Genomic DNA, 18,334 nt, shown 5'->3' with positions numbered 1-18,334 from the left:
GAGCGAGGAGGGGGTACTCGTGTCGCGCGATAACCAACGTCGAGGTGCAAACCAGCCGCGAATTCGAAAGGCGGCCAGTTGCTGTTCGCGCGTCGCCAGCGTCGCGTCGCGAGTATATCGAGCCGAGATATCGAGGTAAATCTCATCTCGCGTTCATACTTTTTCTTTCCCTCTCGCCGCACCGTGATCCTGCCCTTGCAACATTTTATCCTCTCCACCCTCGCGCCGTTCCACGCGATCGCCAGTACAGAGTGTTTAATTGCCATCCGAGCAATTAAATAAATACAAAGGAAAAGGGAGACAGTACGAATCCTTCTGGAACTCGAGAAAGTGCAATGGTCTCTCGGCGGTAGCTGGGTAACAGTGGAAAGTTCAGCCGTGGATCACGCGGCGCAAAGGTTACAGAGGCGTCCGATCTCTTATTCACCGCGAAGGCTCGCGGGAGAAACGCTCGGCCTCCAGTCGACGGCCAGCGGGAGCATCCTCGGGAGACGGGTTGCGTAACTGTCCCGCGCGACGATGCTACGCGAAATGCCGGCGGACTTCTCCGTGGCTGATGGAAACAGTGGGTGTGCCTGTCCGCGCTAGAGCCGCGTACCAGCTATCTCGGCCAATAAGTCGCGTTATCTCGACCCGCGACCACCAAAGTAGCCCGTGCTCGTCGATCGGATACACCGGAGCCCAGATATCTGGCGGAGATCGGCATCGGATAGTCGTCGCAGTAACGCATGATTTCCCACGTGGCACGTAGCCGTGCGTGCGGCCGCGTGCGTGCCTCTCCGTCAAGCGTGACAAGTCTCTTCGCGTGAAACCTGCCCCTCCTCCCGAAAGAGGAGCGTCAATTAAATTAGCCGCTCATTGTCACCCTACGTCGTCCGACCTGCCCTTCTCTTCTTACGTCTCGTTTTTCCAGCCGCGACTCCTCCCGCGGGGCTAGCACGGCCAGCAATAACTCCGTGACGCGGGCTGCCTGGCAAATGGAACGACAGACGTATCGTAATTGTTTGCACCAGACGCGTCGTGGCGGCGACGCAGCTGTCGATCTCCGCGAGCCAGTTTCGGTAACATTCTTCTCGCGCCGGTCGCAGCTGCAGACGGTGCCGAGGGCCACACCATCGGCTTCCCATCAGGCGTCGTTAAACCGCGATTCTCCTTGACATTCGAGGCAGACCCTCTGCTTGCCCAGCGTCGAACCGTCCCCGTTTGGGACGTCGAAATCGCATGCTTCATCACGCGCAACGATTCCTGTAACGGCATAACTTCTCGCCGAGCTACGGCGCGAATAAAAATAACGATCGCCCGGCCTTGCCCTCTCCCTCTTGCCCCCGAGAATTACAGGCGGGGTGGAAAGTTTTGAGCGATTAAAATAGGTCGACTCGGGAACAATAATCGTTACACTGCTCGGCGCGGATTAATGGATTCCGGGGATACTTGAATCGCTCGCCAAGGACCGCGCTACTCCGAATCCGATAACGCGAATAATAGATCGCTCGGATCAATGCCTGCAGTACCTACTCCTAATTGATCCGACTGTCGAGACAAATCGAGCCGCCGGCAAAAACAACCAAGCAGACTTGGATTTCGGTGCAGCTCGGTCCAATCGCTGAGACCTTCTTCCAGCAGACGGTGCAGGAATTCCGTTCGATTCGAATCCCCCCTCGCAGAGCCTTACCGAGAAGAACACCATCGCCGCCTCTTTTTCCCCGAAACGATTAATCGACCAGCCTTCGATGTATCGGGACAAAAGCTCGGCGGTGATTGCGGGATTACGCGTTGTCCCACGGGCTAACGGGGGAGGAGCTCGACCTCCGTAGATATCCGATCTTAATCCCCCGCGTAAGGAAGTTTCATCCCCTCGATCGGTCCGCGGCGGAGGAAAGGGCGGGCCGGTCCCGTTTACCGTTATCGCTGTCTGAAAATTGCGACCGTTTCGCCGTTCGCAGAAGTCGCCGGGACGATAACCGTGGAGGGAAGATAAGAGTTCGCGGGGGGGCGAAATAAAGACGAGGGTGGATGCCAGGTGGAGCGCAGCCCTGGGATCGTCCCCGTATAAAATACCATCCACCTTGCGACGCGTCAACGACAAAGTGTTGGACTGTCGCGAGAGGACGCGGAGGAAATGTCACATAATAGAAAGCGACTCGTCCGTGCACCTCTGCGCCGTGTCGCGTGTCAAAGGACGAGAGCGGAGGAGCGTGGCGAGTCATGCGCGTGCTGGTGATTGTGAAACAGCTCGGAATCCGAATATATGAATATCCATTAACGGGGAGTAAATCAACCGGAGCGAAATGTTTAATTAGTCGACCGTGCAAGTCGCCGCTCGACGAGCGTCGAATGGTTTGTGTACCTACTAGCTGTCTCTCCGTTCACCCTTCTCTCTGTCGTCTCTCTTCGCCACGGTGACCATCGATTCGACCGTCGACTCTCTGTACCCTGTACTCGCGCAGTTTTTCTCGTTACGTATGTAGCGGCTGTTCTCCCTGACTCTCTCCTCTTTTTCTCTCTGTCTCCCGTCGCGGTTCGTTTGTTCGTTAGCCGTGTTGCAGCAGTATCGTCCAGAAGCCAGCGTCACTGTGGCCAATTAATCGCTCACGGTCGGTCGCGTCCGCGTTCAATGCGTTGATCGGCGGCGGGCGGGCGGGGAAAAAGCGAATACCAAACGGAAGCGTGCTGGGTCGAGGATAGCGTCGATTGTCATTGTCGCGTTTTTAGTACCGTTTAACATATTTCCCGCCTCATTGTCCCGTACAGGAAGCAGTCCGGTGGAACTGTGAACCATTCGGTTCAGTTTGTACATTCGAATTCGCCGAATACAGATCGCCTCTGATCCACGATGTAAAACCTTCCCCTGCCGTCGCGCGGGTAAAATAACACAGTACAACAGCCACCTGGACTTGTACCATTCAATAGCCGTTTCTTATAGGTTTTCGGACCCTGAAAACGAAGCCGCAACGTATTTGTCGCCGTCACCCTCAGTTTTTGGGAAAATCGATTTTGGAAAGAAACTGCAGATTTTCAACTTTCAGCGTCTTTTGTGTCGAAACGATAATAGTTTTTCGATTGTTCGTTGCGCGCGTTAAGCCGCGTATTCACCTGCGCATTCGCCCCGAATGTGCATTCGGCGCGCACCGATTTTTTGCCCGTTCGGAGCTCAGCGCGCATTCGGCGCGCGTTCGGGGTTGAGTGAAATTTGCGGCGTCCTTTTCATGGTATTGTTCGGACCCGAATGCGCGCTTTGATGGACCGCCAACAAGCGGATCGGCCCGAATGCGCGCCGCGCCCCGAACACGCGCCGAACAGCGGACGAGCAAAAAATCGGTGCGCGCCGAATGCACATTCGGGGCGAATGCGCAGGTGAATACGCGGCTTTAAGCGCTTGTGTTACACAGAGCGGCAGTGGATCGCGCGATTCCGTTGACTACTACTGTCGACTCCGCGCGTTTTGCCAAACTATTTCGCTTCTGTATTGAAAACAAAACGAGACTCGCCACTTCTGTTGACGCTTCCCGAAGGAACGCTGTCCGCTGCATCGCGTGGAATGCTCGGATTTTGTCGCAGACCCTTAGTTTTGGAAATAAATTGAAAGATATCTGCAAAATTGATGCATTTCGGGTGTCCTTTTCCATTTAATCGTTGTTTAAACATATTTAAATGTTCATAATGCAATAATAATAAGTTCGTAGAATAATTCGACGCCACGAACAATCGAATAACTATTACCGTTTCGACACAAAAGGTGCTCAAAGTTGAAAATTGCAGTTTTTCCCTTCAAAATTAATTTTTTCAAAAACTGAGAGCGATGGCGACAAACGGGTCGCGGATTCGTTTTCAGGGCACGAAAGCCTGTAAGAAACGGCTATTGAATGTTACAAGTCCGAAGAGGAGTCAAAATTTGCTGTACTGTGTAATTAGAGGGAGGAAAAAATCAGAGCACTTGTCCTCTTTCAAGCCGACCCCGGAAGGCTCGTCGACTGAATGAAACGGAAAATTGAGCGCTCGCGGCTCCTCTCGACGCGCGGCTCACCGAGCTAGCTTCCACCGCGCGGGTCAACATAATTACGTTTATTATAGCCGGACGACACAGGGGCTAACGAAGATCTTGTCAGCCGGCGTAATGACGCGTTAAAATCTTTTAATTCGTCGAAGCGACAGAATCGGCAGCGCGCGAGCGCCTCTGCTCGTTAGATTAATCAACGAGATTGCGCGACACCGGTCTCGCGCTGTTTCTCATATCGCCGGGTGGACCCCTGGCTAGCGGGGAGAGGACAGGGGCGGCGCGCGGGTAGAAAGGACAGGAAGGAATTAAGAGCACCGCGAGTCGAGTGCAGTTGAGTGCAAAAGAAAAATCCTTTCTCGGGTCTCTCGAATTCGGCTGGCTTTCATTCGCGCCGCCACTCCTTTCACGACCATTGATGCGCTTTTTCTCTCCCCCACCCACCCCTCCCCACCTGCTCGTCCAATGGAAATTTAATTCATTAAAATCGCGATGTACATCCCGCCGGAAGAGTCCCTTTGTCGGCCCGCGCTTCGAATTACCGGAATATTTCACCACAGTCGCGCATCCTTGTCGAGCAACGTTTGACAGTGAGACCAGAAGATTTTAAGGGGAATTACGCGTCGGGTAATGTAAACGTGAACCGCTCGCGAATCGATGGTAGCCTTCCGTGGCGGAGCAAAGAACTCGGCTCCGCGCTCCTTTCTCCCAACGCGCGTCGCTGGTTAAACACTGCAATATTTAAAGCTGACCGCATTGTCGGACACGCGATGCATGTAAAAACGTCGCCGACACGTGCGTCCGCGCGACACCGGCGACCCAGCGCCGCGAAATTGAGGTTTAATGAACAGTGGTTTCATAAAGAAGCCGGGTGAGAGGGAGCTCCGGTGATCCGACGATGCAATGGCGCGCGTTACGCGCCCTTTCAACCGCACGGAACCGTAGCCTTCCCAGTCGAAAAGTGACGCAGCCCCGCTGGAAGCTCGCCGCGAGGCGAGCTCTTCCCGCGAGTGTTCCCTTTAACATCGCTAACTTCCAATGGCACAGACGTTTCTCGCGGTGATGTAGCTACTCTCAGAGAATACGTTTCATTCAATGTCATGATCCAGCATTCCGTCGCGGCGGTTGCAATGGTCGACTCGTATCACTGACGCGATCAAACATCAATGTCCCGAGTCTAGGAATCTATCGCGCTCTATCTCTCTCTCTTCGGCATCAATTTCCTGGACCGTGATCAACGATCTTCCTTACATTCCGAAGCGCAAAGAAAGTCGGGTTTCAGTCACGCACCCGAGCTACCAATCTCCAGTGTAGCCGTTCCAAAGCGAGCGTCAAAACTCGGAACGAAACGCGGCGGATTGAAATCCAACTGCGCAGTAAGGAATTTCTAAACGAGGCCAGTGGAAGGGTACGGCGGTGTCACGAATCCCTGACAGTTTGATCTTTCTAATTACGCAACCGACCGGGACGATAGCAATTAGACGCGCGGCTCAAAGACCGTTCGCTGGTGTGCTGGCGATATCCGCGAGCAGGCTCGAGACGCTCGTGGAACTTGATCCAGCCGGCGAAATATTCGCTCGATGATATCAAGAGGCACGCGTGCTTCTGCCGGAGAGAGTGTGCAATGCGATTCCGGCGTGCTTCGGGCGGTGCTCGAGCAATCGTGTAGCTGCATAACCGCGGCACGTTCCCCGCAGGGCAGAGTGTTTAACTTGCCGCGGTGTATCGAGTGCAGCTCGAAGGGCGTGCACGCGCGTCGTTGCTCCTCGAGGACGGAATCGCGGCGGGCGGGAAACTTGCGGCGGCACTTGCACGCTCTGCTCGCGTGTAGAGGCGAAAGAATGCCCCGGGAACAACCTCTGCCTCCTCTCTGTCCCCGAATGCGAGCGCGCGTTTTGAGATGCAAATCACTCGACGCGAATTTAATAAAAACTTCCGACGGATAGTACGTACAGGCAACATGCCCGCGGCTCGGGAACGTCCGCCGTTTCTCTCTGCCCGTTTACGCAGCTCCGCTGGCGGGTCGATCCGACCCCGGCGCAGGCGAGATATCGCGAGATATTTCGAGTGGCTCGCGGAGAGGAACGCGGCGGAGCTGAGCGCCGACGATCTTGCTCTACGATGGAACGTACGACGCGACAAAGTCCCCCGATAGAACGCTGGTAATTAGCCGCAGGGAGGGTACGCGGCGAAGAAGGAGGGCCATTGTCGCGGGAGATTACGCCTCGCTCTCTGTCGCTGCGACGAGATCACGAGGATTTTCCATAGCGTCTGGATGTCTCTGTGATTCAACGGCGTAACAATAGAATGTCATTCCCGTTTTATTCATGGGAATAAAAATCGGTTACGGACGAGGCTTGCCGGGGGGGGGGGGCGGGAGTGGAGGAAAAAGGACGATAGATTCGCGATTACGTATGGAGGAGATACGCTGGTGAACGATAACGACGCCACCGCGGTCTGGAGTGGGGCGATTTATCAAACCAGAGCACGTCGACGAAAAATCTCCAGGCGAAAAAAGAAATCGTTAGAGTCCTGGTTTGTCGGGAAGAGGGGGTGGGGGGGGGAGGGGCTGGAGGGTGCGTCAGAGGATGTCGGGGAGTTTGACCATTTTTCTGTCGTTCCAGTTGAGGCTACGGGCGCCGTTGAACGTGGCGGAGAAATTTGGAATACTGGAGAGCGTCAAGAGCGTCAAGAGCGTCGCGCGGCGTCATGGATGTAATTGGATGTTTCCGGTGGAACGGAGGAGAATGACGACGATGATGTCGTAGTCGGCTCGACGGTCCCGCCGAGGCTCGAATGACGGGCGTATCGTCGAAGATCGGTCTGTGAAGAGTCGTGATCCTGAGCGCGGGCAACATGACCGACAGGATCACGTAGTGTTGCGCGGCGTGCCGGGCGACACGGGGCTTGTTCTACGCCAGTGCGGAGAAAAGGGTGTGTAAATTGTGTTTCGACGCCGGAAGGATTTGCTCGAGGGCTCGGAGTGGCGGTGTGATTGGATTCGTCGGAAATCCAAGTCGCAGACATGTCGGGGCGACATCCCGGTCGGCTCGGCGTTGAATCAGCTGACATCGATTCGGCGTAAAGTTGTCGAAAAGGGGGTGGAAAGTAACAGGCGGAAGAAGAGGACGACGAAGAATAAGAAGAGGAAGAAGAAGAGGAAGGAGAGAACAGGCAGGCGAGGGTGGATCGAGATCGAGAGCGTGGCGCAAAATGGGAGCAGCGAAATTCGTGCTGGGAAGCGCTATCCTTGGACTCTTTTGGACCGGTTTGCTCAAGGGTGCCCAGCTTAACTCGACGAACAGGTGCGACTACCCCCCTTGCTCCTGCGACCACCATAGCAGGCTGACCTGCGACTGTAAGAACGAAGGAGAGGTATGTCCACAATAACTGTACCTAACACGAATGCTCTTCGCGCGCGAGCCGATCGTTCGCGATTACGCCCTCGACACAGCGAAGGTCGATAGATGAAGGAAATAAAGGGGTCAGGAGAAGATTTTGTAGGGGAGTTCTCGTAGCGCGTCTTGAATCCCGGCGTGTACACACTTCACCCTCCGAAAGAAAGAGACTCCTCCCCTGTTTCGTCTGGCGCGAAATAGTCTATCGCGCGTAAGTCGGTCCCTTTCGTTCCGCTGATTTCATTTCGTACCCCTCGGCCCACGAGAGCCGTCCGCTCCGGGCCAATCGCTGTCTCGGATCTCTCTCGCTATTTCCCTCCCCCGCTACTGGATCCTTTACCGTTTCTCGCTCTTCCCGCTCCCCCTGTTCGTCGTTTCCCACGAATTCATTCAGAAACCGCGGCCCGACCTTCCTATCTGACGAAAAATCGCGGACAATGCGACACCAGGGTCCGGCTGGGTCTCCTTTGTTCACGCGGCACATTATTCCATCCCCGAATTATCGGGCTAAGATAAAGGCTAGATCGAGTTCCGCGCGGCAAGAGCAGACCCGCGGAACGCAGGTACTTCCACCGTGATTTTTAACCGGTGAATTATAGGCCAGGGAAACTCGCGCGCTCCACGGGAATTATCGCGTTACGTTACCTCGCTCGGACAGATTCTCGCGAGGAAATAAACGGAGCGCAAATAGGGGTTGTCAAAATAAAAACGGAAGACAAGGGGGAGCCTAATCCTGGAGGCGCATAGCGTGGAGTTGCCGCGTAAATTGCGAGGGCGGTACGGCCAGCGCACGCAGAGCAAAACCTCCATAAATAAGAGCGTGTTTACGCAAATCGCAGGCCAGGCATAGCTGGCAGGTAGGTAAGGTGCGCAGCCAGGGCCGCCTGTCCTCCTCCCAGCTGCCTCGCCGCCCTTCATCCTCGCCCTTTCCCTCGAATATTTATTGCGCCCTCGACCGGCATACAGGTAACAGTCCCGGTCGTGGAAAAATGCCGCGCGCCGAGGGAAATGCCAGAAGCACCCGACAGATCGCGGTCACAGGAACGAGGAACACCCCTCGCAGATCTCCCTGTCCCTCCAATTTTCCGTCCTTTCGTTCGTTGTCACGTTCCGCCGTGCCGACCTGCGACGCTATCGAATCTCGCGAAATTAACTGTCGCGCGATTCCAGCTCTCGGGCCGGACAGTGATTCTGCGAGCCAGATGGAGACTTTTCAATTGCACAGTCGCCGGAGTGGCAGATAAAGTGTTAGGAGCCGAACAAGTCATTACACGTGTACCCATGTACAGGAAGGAAGAATCAAAGAGGCCTGGCACTGATGAAAAATGAACGCAGCGCACTATGACGTTACCTTTATCGCCTGCCCGCTGGAGCCGTCCTAACGTCGTTACGACTCAAGATAAAGCGTTCTTTGTTCCGCGGGGCAGGCTCGTGCGTTTCCGAGCGACGCGTGCATTACGCCACGACGTGTGTGCCCGTCCTCAGTGCCGTAAACTCGATCCGTAAAACTCCCGTCCGTGACGAAATGACCGCGGCCAGTAAGCCCGAGCAGCGGTTACGCCGTGGAAACCAATCGGCTCCGGCGAACACGCGTACGCCGCGGCCGTTTCCTTGTCGCCATCGCGAGATGGAAAGCAAAGGAAATAAGGAGGGCCGTAAATCGCGGCGCTCGGAGCTCTAAACTCCAAACTCTGAACGAGGGAACGGTGGTGCGCCGCGGCGCGGAGTGAAATCGGCAATGAAACCGGGAACGAAGCTACCACGCTATCGATTAGGCGTTGCGCAATCACTCAGGCCCACATAAATCGTTGGTCCCGTGGTATTTACGGACAGGCTTTCGAGCCCGACGTCCAGCTGGGGATTTTAATTTTCCCGTCGCGGACAGAAGGTCGATCAACGAGCGAAATTTACGTTTCCTGGCTAGCAGCGTGAGGGTCCATTCAGCGGATCCGCGATACCGTCGCGACGGCGGCTCGCGTAGGCGCCTCGTGTCGCGTGCGCGGATAACGGAAGTGGTCGATCGTGGGTTGGATCGGTTACGGATCGAGTGTCACCGGCGCCCGCGATGTCGCGTCCGAGAAAACTGCGGCCAGGTTAACGACGACACTGGACGGTGCCAGGAGCGGGCTACATTTTCGGCGAACTACCTATTCGACTCACAGTTCGCAGTCATCCCCTCGCGTATGCGTAATAAAGAGAGCCCAATTACCACAGCCAGCTCTAAGGGAGAATTCAAATCGACGGCCCCACTGCATAATGAGTTAAGGAAGCCCGGCACCTCTTCGCGCTCTCTGCCAAGCTGCCGGGCAAAAGGGGTGAAGATGGGCGCGATATATTCCGCGTTCCGCGAACTCGTTTCAGAGAAAACCTTAGCTAAGAACGAAGGAGGTGGGTGGAGCGGAAAAAAGCATAAAGCAAGAGAAAGACCCGGAAAGTCCTGTAATGCATGGCGGGCCCGTGAGGTTCTGCCACCGTGGATTTCGCATAATACAGCCGGCATTTCACGAACACGCTCAGACAATTTGTCGCGCCGTCAACTCGTGACTACGAATATATCGAGGGAGTGGACGTCTCTATCTTGTCTCCCTTTGCACCCTTCCCTTGCGCCCATTTTCCATTTTCGCCGAGCTCATTGGAGCTTCTCATTCAGGGCCATTATCCGCCTCGTGTCTCGCCCCTGGCGCCGGGTCGCTCGGAAAGAGACACGCGACGCAATTACGACCGATTTGACGAAGGAATGCTGGCGAGAACGTTCATCGCGGGCAAAACAGTCGCCGGAGACACTCGAGGATTCTTGGAAATTGGATGACGTTTTTCGGAACGCGGGAACAATATTTTCCTCGGGAAAAACGATCCCGCCGGTCGTTTCAACGCGGACGAAGCCGCCGGGGCGTGCCAGTGGCCGCTGAATAATTGACGGCGCCGTAAATAATTGAGAAAACCTTTTAGCGAATACAGCCTTAAACTCGCTCGCTTTCCCATAACGAGAGACGACGAAATAAGGCACGGGGAAGACGAAATAAAGAGCGCGAGCTGCAGCAACGGCGGAGCCTGTGAGGCGTGTAAAAGTAACAGCTGTAAGCACCGCCGGGGAGGGTAAGGGTGCCATTTACGGGGCGGGCTGTGGTGCACGGTTATGAAAATACTCGGAAAATGGAAACTGAATGGCGGAAACTGGGTGCACAGCCGCGAAGCTGTACATGGAAACGACCAGCTGCGAGTGCCGCGGTGTTCGGGAGGCGATGATTGCTCGGTCACGCCTTGTTAACGGTCCATAAAACAGGAACGGAAGGAGATTGTTCTGGCGTTATTCCCTCGGATGTAATTGGCGATTAGGTGGATCTCATTGTCGAGTTAAAGAAAAGTCATCGTAAAAGTCCTGCCGTGAAATCCAGGCAGTGGTAAACTCCGCGGTGTTTCCCCCGTCGATTATCGTTTCCAGGGTGGCGTTTCGAGTGAAACGTTTGGATAAAAAATAGGGGAGTTTCGACGGAAGAGCTGAGAGAGTAACTGGTACACGATAATGTCGAGCAGCGGAGCTCCCGCGAATGAATCTACCCCTCGCGAGGTAAATTGTTTCGCATAAATCCTTTATAGATCGTAAAAGAGAGTTCCCGCTTCGCGTTCTACACTTTTGCCCCTACCGTCCCTCGTTTGTTTTTGTTTTTTTTTTAAATGCGTTTATTTTGCCATAAAGAATACGTAACAGTTTTTTATAAATGCTTACTAGGTATAAACACAGCCGAATTGGCACCGCGTTTCAACAACAATATATTCTAGGTATCAGTCTCTAACGAGCGCTCGTACTTAAACAAAATATAGGTGCTTAATTTTTAATATATGTTAAATTGCACTTAGTTTGCTTTCCCTATTTTTTCAGCTATTAGAGCAGTTGTGCTGTGTTTTCCCTGGAGAAATCGGCTCTAAACCAGGGACTTCCGTCCCTCGTTCACCCTCGGTTCGAGGCTCGATTCGCAAGGGGTGACCGTGGTTCCATAAACCCAGGCCCTCTCGGCGCGAGCTTAATCCGCCATTATGCCGAATTCATTTTCCTTTTCATTTAGAAAAGCGACTACAGCGTAATCGTGCCCCAGCAGCCGCGGCCGGGGCTCGTTCGGATCGTCGAAATCGTCGAAATAATCCCCGCGCTTCGAATGGTATAATTCCATTAGAGCTCCTAACGCGTCTCTAGCCGATGATTGCGGCATAAAGTCCCACGTGTACGAATCGAGTAGTCGTCGCGTAACGAAGCAATCATTTTTCCCGCGGAACAATGTCGCCGAGCACGAGAGGCGAGAGCTCGAAACGGGAAACATTTGCGTGCAGTCCCTGCGGGGATCACTGTCGATCCGTGTAATCAAGGGATGATCCCCAGACGCGGAGAAGACGCGTATGGATCCTTCTTCTGTTTCGAAAAACGCCTGTAGAATACGCGCAGCGTCGTGCTACTCGGCAGAATTACACGCCACGGAAACTACTCGGGGGGGTTGAAGCCGGGAGAATAAGAGCGAGCCGTTAAAACGGGATATCGCGTTGTCATTGTTTCCTCTTTCGCCCCCTTTCACCCTCCTCGCGAGTTTTCTCTTCAGTTGGCACGACACTCCGTCTCTCGCGGGGCAGCGAGACTGCAGGAAAATAAAATTCAGATTCCCGTGGCGACCCTTGAAATTTACGTTCCGCGACCCCGTCGCCGCCTGCTGTTTTCCACCTTGCGAATTCGTGTTTAGGGAGGCTCCGTATTATTCAGATATTAAAATCCCAGTCCTCCTTTTTCCCTGCCTAAACACTGTAAACCCTCGATGCAAGCGATATGCTCGAGGAACCCCCGGGCGATTCTGAGAAGCGGAAACGAAAGCGTCTGTCCCTAGGCCGGGCGTAATTGTTCGGACGTGAAAAACGAGCTGTTGCGCGAAGACAAGTATTTCGGCTGGTAATCTCTCCTCTATGGCCGGAGATTGTGTGTCGGGAATTGACCAAGAACAATGAGGCACGGACAAAGGTCGGACAGGCTAAAATGGTAAAACGCGTGGGTACCTTGAGAAAAAGGGAGCACAAAGCTTTCATCGACGACGCACTACGGCCAGCCCCGGCGTTCTTTATTTTCATCCGCCAGCTCACATCTTTCCATCCCCCATTCAAAAACACGCGGCTCCGTTTCTCCCCCGCCCGTCTTCCATCCGTCAACCTACGCTAATGTTGTGGCAAACCAGGGAATAATCAACACTAATAGCGAGCGTTTTAAATAGCTTTGTCCAATATTTAGAGCGTCGTGCTTCTACCAAAGCCCGGAGAGATTATTCTACCATGTGTACACAAAGGTTAGCCTGCCCAGCGATTGAAGCAGCTTGCAACGTTCCTCTTCGCAGAGAATACTATGTTCGTTCTCGTTTCTCTGATCAAAGCTGACGAATTCTCAACCTCTCTCTCTCTCTGATATCTGCGCGCAACTTTACGTAGCCTGTTTAACAAGACGTTGTTAGCCGAATGAATCACAGAATGAACGCGACACCGTTTACCGAGCGGCGATTCGTTATCAGGGCTTCGTTAGCGAGAAAGATGCGATAATCTCGTGGAGCGACGAGCGTGGCCTCGGGACTCTTAAGCACATACGTGTGCACGCGGAACGATATCTCGATCAGGCTGCTTGCCGGCGCTGGAACGAGCGCGCAGGTATGCGCGAGGCGTTTCGCCATCGATTGTTTAACAAACAAGGGCCACCGTGTGCCAGGTGCCATCCAGCCGTCCGACCGATGCTCCTCGCCGCGTGCAAATGAATTAATAAAGACGGGGAATGGACGAGCGAGAGCAGCTGGTTACAAATAACGATGCTGCACCTGAGTTAACGAGGCCGTTTGTCCATCGAGCAACCTCGTCGTTCCTTCTTTCCTGCCCCACCTACCGCGTGCTTCTGACAACCTATACGCGGCCAACACAAACACCGAGCTCTACCTTCGAGCCCTTCGCCTGTGAAACGCGACCCGACGGAACAAAGTTGTAAAACGCTTTCCTGATACGTCCGCTCAAGAATTCTGTCTGTGGCTCCGATAACTTCGTCATACGTAGCTAAAAGCTGGCTCGCAGCCGCGATTGTCGAAGTGAACACGTGCCGGCGAATGTTTGAGACGGGACAGAAAATTGCACGGTCGCTTATCGAGAGTGAAAAAAGAGGTGCAAAGTAGGGAGCTCCGTGACTGGTTCTCGTTAGCGTCGGGATTCTCGTCGCAACGTTTCCCCAGTGGAAATGGGAAGTGGCTACGGGAAAGTCTAGCCCCGCGATTACGATAACAATATTGACCCGGTTAATTGGTGGGAGCGCGCGACACCGGCGGCCCGCGCGCCTTGTTCGCGATCATGGTAGTTAGACGTCTAATTAGGGCTATTCAACCCTTCATTGACGTCCCAGTTGCGATACAGAGTTCCTATACGGTTCTATGCTCCCGAGCGCCTTTCCGAACCAGTGACCGCGTGCGGAGTGGCCACCGTTTTCGCCGGCCCAGAAGCACAGCCGGTTAATGTACGTCTGATTTCAGGAGCTGGTGTTAACGACAGATGGTGACAGAAGATTGAGCCCGCACACGAGCAGGATAGTGGTGAGCAACTGTTCCTCCGTGATCCTGATGAACTCGAGCCTAGCCTCGATGGTCGGGTTGCGCTCGGTGGACCTGATCAACGTGGCGAATCTGACCTTAATCAGGCAAAGCTTCGAGCTGTCGCCGCGCAGCAGCCGCACGCGGATATCGGTGAGGAACAGCAGCATCGACACGATGCCCAGCTTCGTGTTCCGCGGCGACGTGGAGGCGATCAGCTTCGAGAACGTGAGGATCGGCCAGCTGAGCGCGTTCTCGTTCGCCAACCTGGTGCACACGGACACTCTCAGGCTGGACAACTGCCGCATTGAGAGCATGGAGGCGCAGGCGTTCAAGAAGTTCGACGTTGGCTACCTGCACGTGATCGGCGGCAGCTTCGGCGACCAGGTGCCCAGCCGGACGATGAACGACATCGAGGTCTATCACAAATTCATGCTGGACGGCGTGAAGATGGGGACAGTGAGGAGCGAGGCTTTTATCGTGAGAAGCCCGCGGACAGTGGCGATACAGAATTGCGTGGTGGACAGTCTCGAGAGCGAGGCGTTCGCCGTGACCGCGCGCGGTGCGGTGATCGTGAAGAACAACACTATGGGCAGCCTGGCGGTAGGTGCTTTCCTGGGCATAAGAGCGGATCCCGAGGCGAAAGCACCTGGCTCCCTGCCCGCCAACCTGCACGACCTGATCTTCAAGAATAACAGCGTGGCGAACTTCGAGGAGGGCTCGATGATGTTCGACCGCAGCAGCTTTCGTATAGAGCTGGACAACCTCTTGATCGAGCAGCCCTGCGACTGTCAGATGCTACCCATATGGAAGAGCAATATCCTCAATTACACGAACGTCTACTCGAGGTTCTACACCAGGCAGAACACTGCGCTGGCACCGCCCACGTTGTCACCCCAGGACTCGATCAACGAGACTCCCGAGACATTCCTGTGCACCGACGGCGAGGTGAACGGCGTGCCAACGAGCTTCGTCGAGTACGAGACTCGCCACTGCTCCCTCGGCGGATCTATACTAGTCTTTGTCCTGGTGATCGCCGGCCTGCTCCTGCTGCTCATCCTGCTCACCTGCCTGATCGTCTGGTGCTGCCGGAGGCGTCGCCGGAACAGCAGGAAGAAATGGATCAGCGTGGCTACCGACGCACCTGACGTGGTGTCGAAAAAGAACGGCGTGATCGGCAGGGAGGCCGCCACGTCGGCCACGCCGGTCGACAGCAGGATAACGATGGTCGTGCCCGACGGCAGACTCTACAGGGAGACAGAGTTCCACGTGATCGTCGAGAAGGCCGAACCGCTGACCACCGAGTTGTAACGAGAACCCTCGTGCGGCTCGGCCAGGGCCGCCGTTGCTCGAGTCGAAGAGGAATTCGAGTGGTCCGACACGTCGAGCCGTTTTCGCGTGTACAAGCTCTGAAGCGTCGTGGACACGTTGTGTTTCAGTGACCGACGACGTGCGACGAGCACGTGCGCCCGTTTTCACAGCGCCAAGGACAGTTTGAACAGGCTGTGTTAACGCGCGTGCGAGTGATGAACGTAAACCGGGGATCAGAGGCGGAACACTAGCGAATAACGCGACACCTACGCCACCCGCGTTCGTTGGAGATCAAAGTTTTCCATGTACTATTTACCGATAAGCCGTGTTGCGTAATTGGAAATGAATAGATCGCGGGAGACACGATCTCGAGCCTCTTGTTTTCAATTTAACCGACTATCCTCTAGTACAAGGCAGTTCGTAAGCTTCCATTCACATATCACGAACGCCCGCCGATTATCCCGACACGTTTCAACCCAGTTCTCCCGTACACAAGCATCTGGCTGCTCGTTCTTTCTTCTTTCTTTTTTATCCTTCGAAGGCAGTCACGTTCCTCCGGACAATTGAGAATTTCCCGGTTTCTTTTCGATCGAGGTCACGCGCGTGGGATAATCGACGGTCGTTGTTAGTTAAGTTTTACTGTTAAGCAGCTGCTTTCGAAAGGAAGGCCAGTGTCGTCCGCGAAGACCGAACTTTGCCGTCAATGAAAATGAAAGCGAATCGAAGGGACGAAGAGGAGGGACCCTAGACAAAGGCAATGCGACGGGGAATCCTAAACACGCTGTCTCGCGGGAGTTACGCGATCGGACCGACCTTTCGCGCTTCGTCGCTTTAAGTTTACCGAGCACGCTTGTCGACCTACCGTCGCGCGTTGACCAACGATTCGAGCGAGACTCCTCGCAACGGAAAAGAGGACCAGCGTCTAGCAGTCCGCTCGGGAAGCAGTGCCATTCCTATACAGACGTCAGTTCAAGCGCACGCCATTTAGAGACGCTCGAGCAGGAAACGAAATAGAAGGTAGCCGAATAATACGCGGACTTCGAAACCGAGAGCCGATCGTTCGAGAATCCCTGTACTCGACGTTCGGCCTTCCACCGAGTTTCTCGTTGTGCTTGTAACACAATAAAGATATTACCTGACACTTCCTTGACAATACGGGCATGAAATTACCGCGATATTCGAACGCGCAGATCAAGAACTTAGACTCTCATCGTATCACTTGCAGAATGGATTCAGTTGGAATAACAAGCGTGACCCCGACCCTCGTCGAACTATTCGAGCACCGTTCGCCGCCGGACCCGTTGATTTACTGTATCATTTTGTTACTACGATATGTTTATTTATGAGCTTTGGACTTCGCCAATAAATTGTTGTTATTGTTATCATTCTGATCGCCATCCAATTCCGATAAACGCGCCAGCGGTCCGCTGCGAAACGTTATCGATCCACGAGCTCGCCTAGGGAGGCGCGAACGATAATCTCGGGCGCGGATCCCCGAATAACGCATACACATTGGTTACAGCATCCCGCAACGGCTCCCAAGACCGCGCCTCCGGTGGCTAATTACGGGATCAGCTGACGATCCCCGAGGGAGCTGCACCGCGACGAGTGAAAGGGAAAGCGACGTTTTCGGAATTCCAGAAACGGGGAAATAGCTGAAGCGCCAAACGAAGCTGCCTCGCGAGAACGACGATCCGTATTGCCAGACTGCTTTGCGTTTTAAAAGTACAATGCGAATACCGCGGGCGCTTTGTCCTCGACATGTGCGGCTATCTCGCGCAAATGTGAGCCATGCATTATTGATGCGGCCGCGCTCGCTGCCCCGTAACGACTTTCGCGACGTTCCTTCCTCCCCTTTTCTCTATCTTTTGATCCGCGGGCAAGCCGGGCGGAGAGAAATCGGTCCTCGGAACATCCGAGATTCTTATTCAGCGGCCTTCGCGCGCCTTTACCTTGAGCTTCGTTAAAGGGGCACGGGCCAATTAGCGTGGACGCGCGAGAAAAGAAGCGACACAGAGGTGCCTAACGTCCGCGAGACGCAGACGAGAACGGCAGCACGTGAGTATGCGCGTACAATTATCGTATTTTGGCGACAGATTAAGTATTGTAACGACGGTTTAGTTGTAATTATCGTGAGACTGTGATATAACGACAGCCGACTGTGTATAATTTGTTTTACATTGAAACGCCGTACCATCGACCAGGAGAAAATAAAAAGACAAAGCTGATGCATAGAACAACCCCCGACTCTGATGCCCAATCGATATTCCCGAAATATATCTTGCATGCCCTCCCAAACACCCCTTTCCGACTCGCCGCTTATTTTTTTTTTCTCCCTTCATATGACATGAATATAAACGCGTCGTATTTGCGTGGAAGTCCGTGATGCTTCGCTGTATCGATTATTGGCTATTTTCGGTCACTCGTGTGAAAACAAGACGCGGGGACAAACGTGACTGTGTAACGCGTTGATAGCGTGGGATTATACGGGGCCGTTTTGTAACCGGTGGTACCCAGAGAGAAGGGTGACCGTAAATGTGAAAGTCGAAAATTAGTGAAGTTTTTTTGTGACTCCCTTGATTTTCGAGAGAATTCAGTTTGAATTCTGCCTGAGTATGCGTGCACCGAAGTATAATAGTTCTTCATGCCCGAGGGGTACCCTGGGGAGGTACTTCGGCGCTTTAAATTCGAACTTAACTTTTCTCGAAAATGGAGCTAGTTAGAAATTTTATACAGTCTCGATTTTTCTTCTCATCTAGAATCACCACCTTCTCGCTTCTACTATTAATTGCGCGACACCGTGTATACAGATTCGTGAATTAGTCACCGTTGTATGTTCAACTGATAAGCAGAAACGCTTCATTTTTAGTGGTTTTACCGCACCGCCGGTTTCACCTATCTACCAATCTACTTTTAGCAGAGTGATACCGGAATGGAACCGATATGAGCAAAAAAAATTGTGATGTTTGTAACAAACGCGTTTTGTTCGTCGAGTAAAACAACATTCGACGAGTAAGGTAATGCTGGCGTTACCAACGACGGCA

At 53.9% G+C, this 18,334-nt stretch overlaps 2 protein-coding genes across 2 annotated transcripts in view; one reads left to right on the top strand and one right to left on the bottom strand.

Annotated features, from left to right (window-relative positions):
• Hiw (MYC binding protein highwire) overlaps positions 1-18,334 on the bottom strand; it is a 278,415-nt gene that overhangs the window by 250,543 nt on the left and 9,538 nt on the right. The gene's annotated exons all lie outside the window — the stretch shown is intronic.
• On the top strand, positions 32-16,675 carry LOC143366078 (uncharacterized). Its single transcript, XM_076806851.1, has 3 exons — positions 32-135; positions 6,619-7,369; positions 13,923-16,675. The coding sequence occupies exons 2-3, from the start codon at positions 7,208-7,210 to the stop codon at positions 15,288-15,290; spliced, it is 1,530 nt and encodes a 509-aa protein (XP_076662966.1). The 5' UTR covers positions 32-135; positions 6,619-7,207; the 3' UTR covers positions 15,291-16,675.

The sequence above is a fragment of the Andrena cerasifolii genome, chromosome 1 (genome assembly GCF_050908995.1).
Source record: "Andrena cerasifolii isolate SP2316 chromosome 1, iyAndCera1_principal, whole genome shotgun sequence".
In the NCBI taxonomy this organism is placed as follows: Eukaryota; Metazoa; Arthropoda; class Insecta; order Hymenoptera; family Andrenidae; genus Andrena; species Andrena cerasifolii.
Note: the sequence above shows the minus strand (reverse complement) of the source record. Positions and strands in the feature narration are given on the sequence as shown.

What these genes read in the sequence shown, in the direction of transcription:
- LOC143366078 (XM_076806851.1), top strand. Translation starts at nt 7,208, where the DNA reads ATGGGAGCAGCGAAATTCGTGCTGGGAAGCGCTATCCTTGGACTCTTT. An exon ending in ACTGTAAGAACGAAGGAGAG is followed by an intron (nt 7,370 to 13,922) that starts GTATGTCCACAA and finishes GTCTGATTTCAG; the next exon opens with GAGCTGGTGTTAACGACAGA.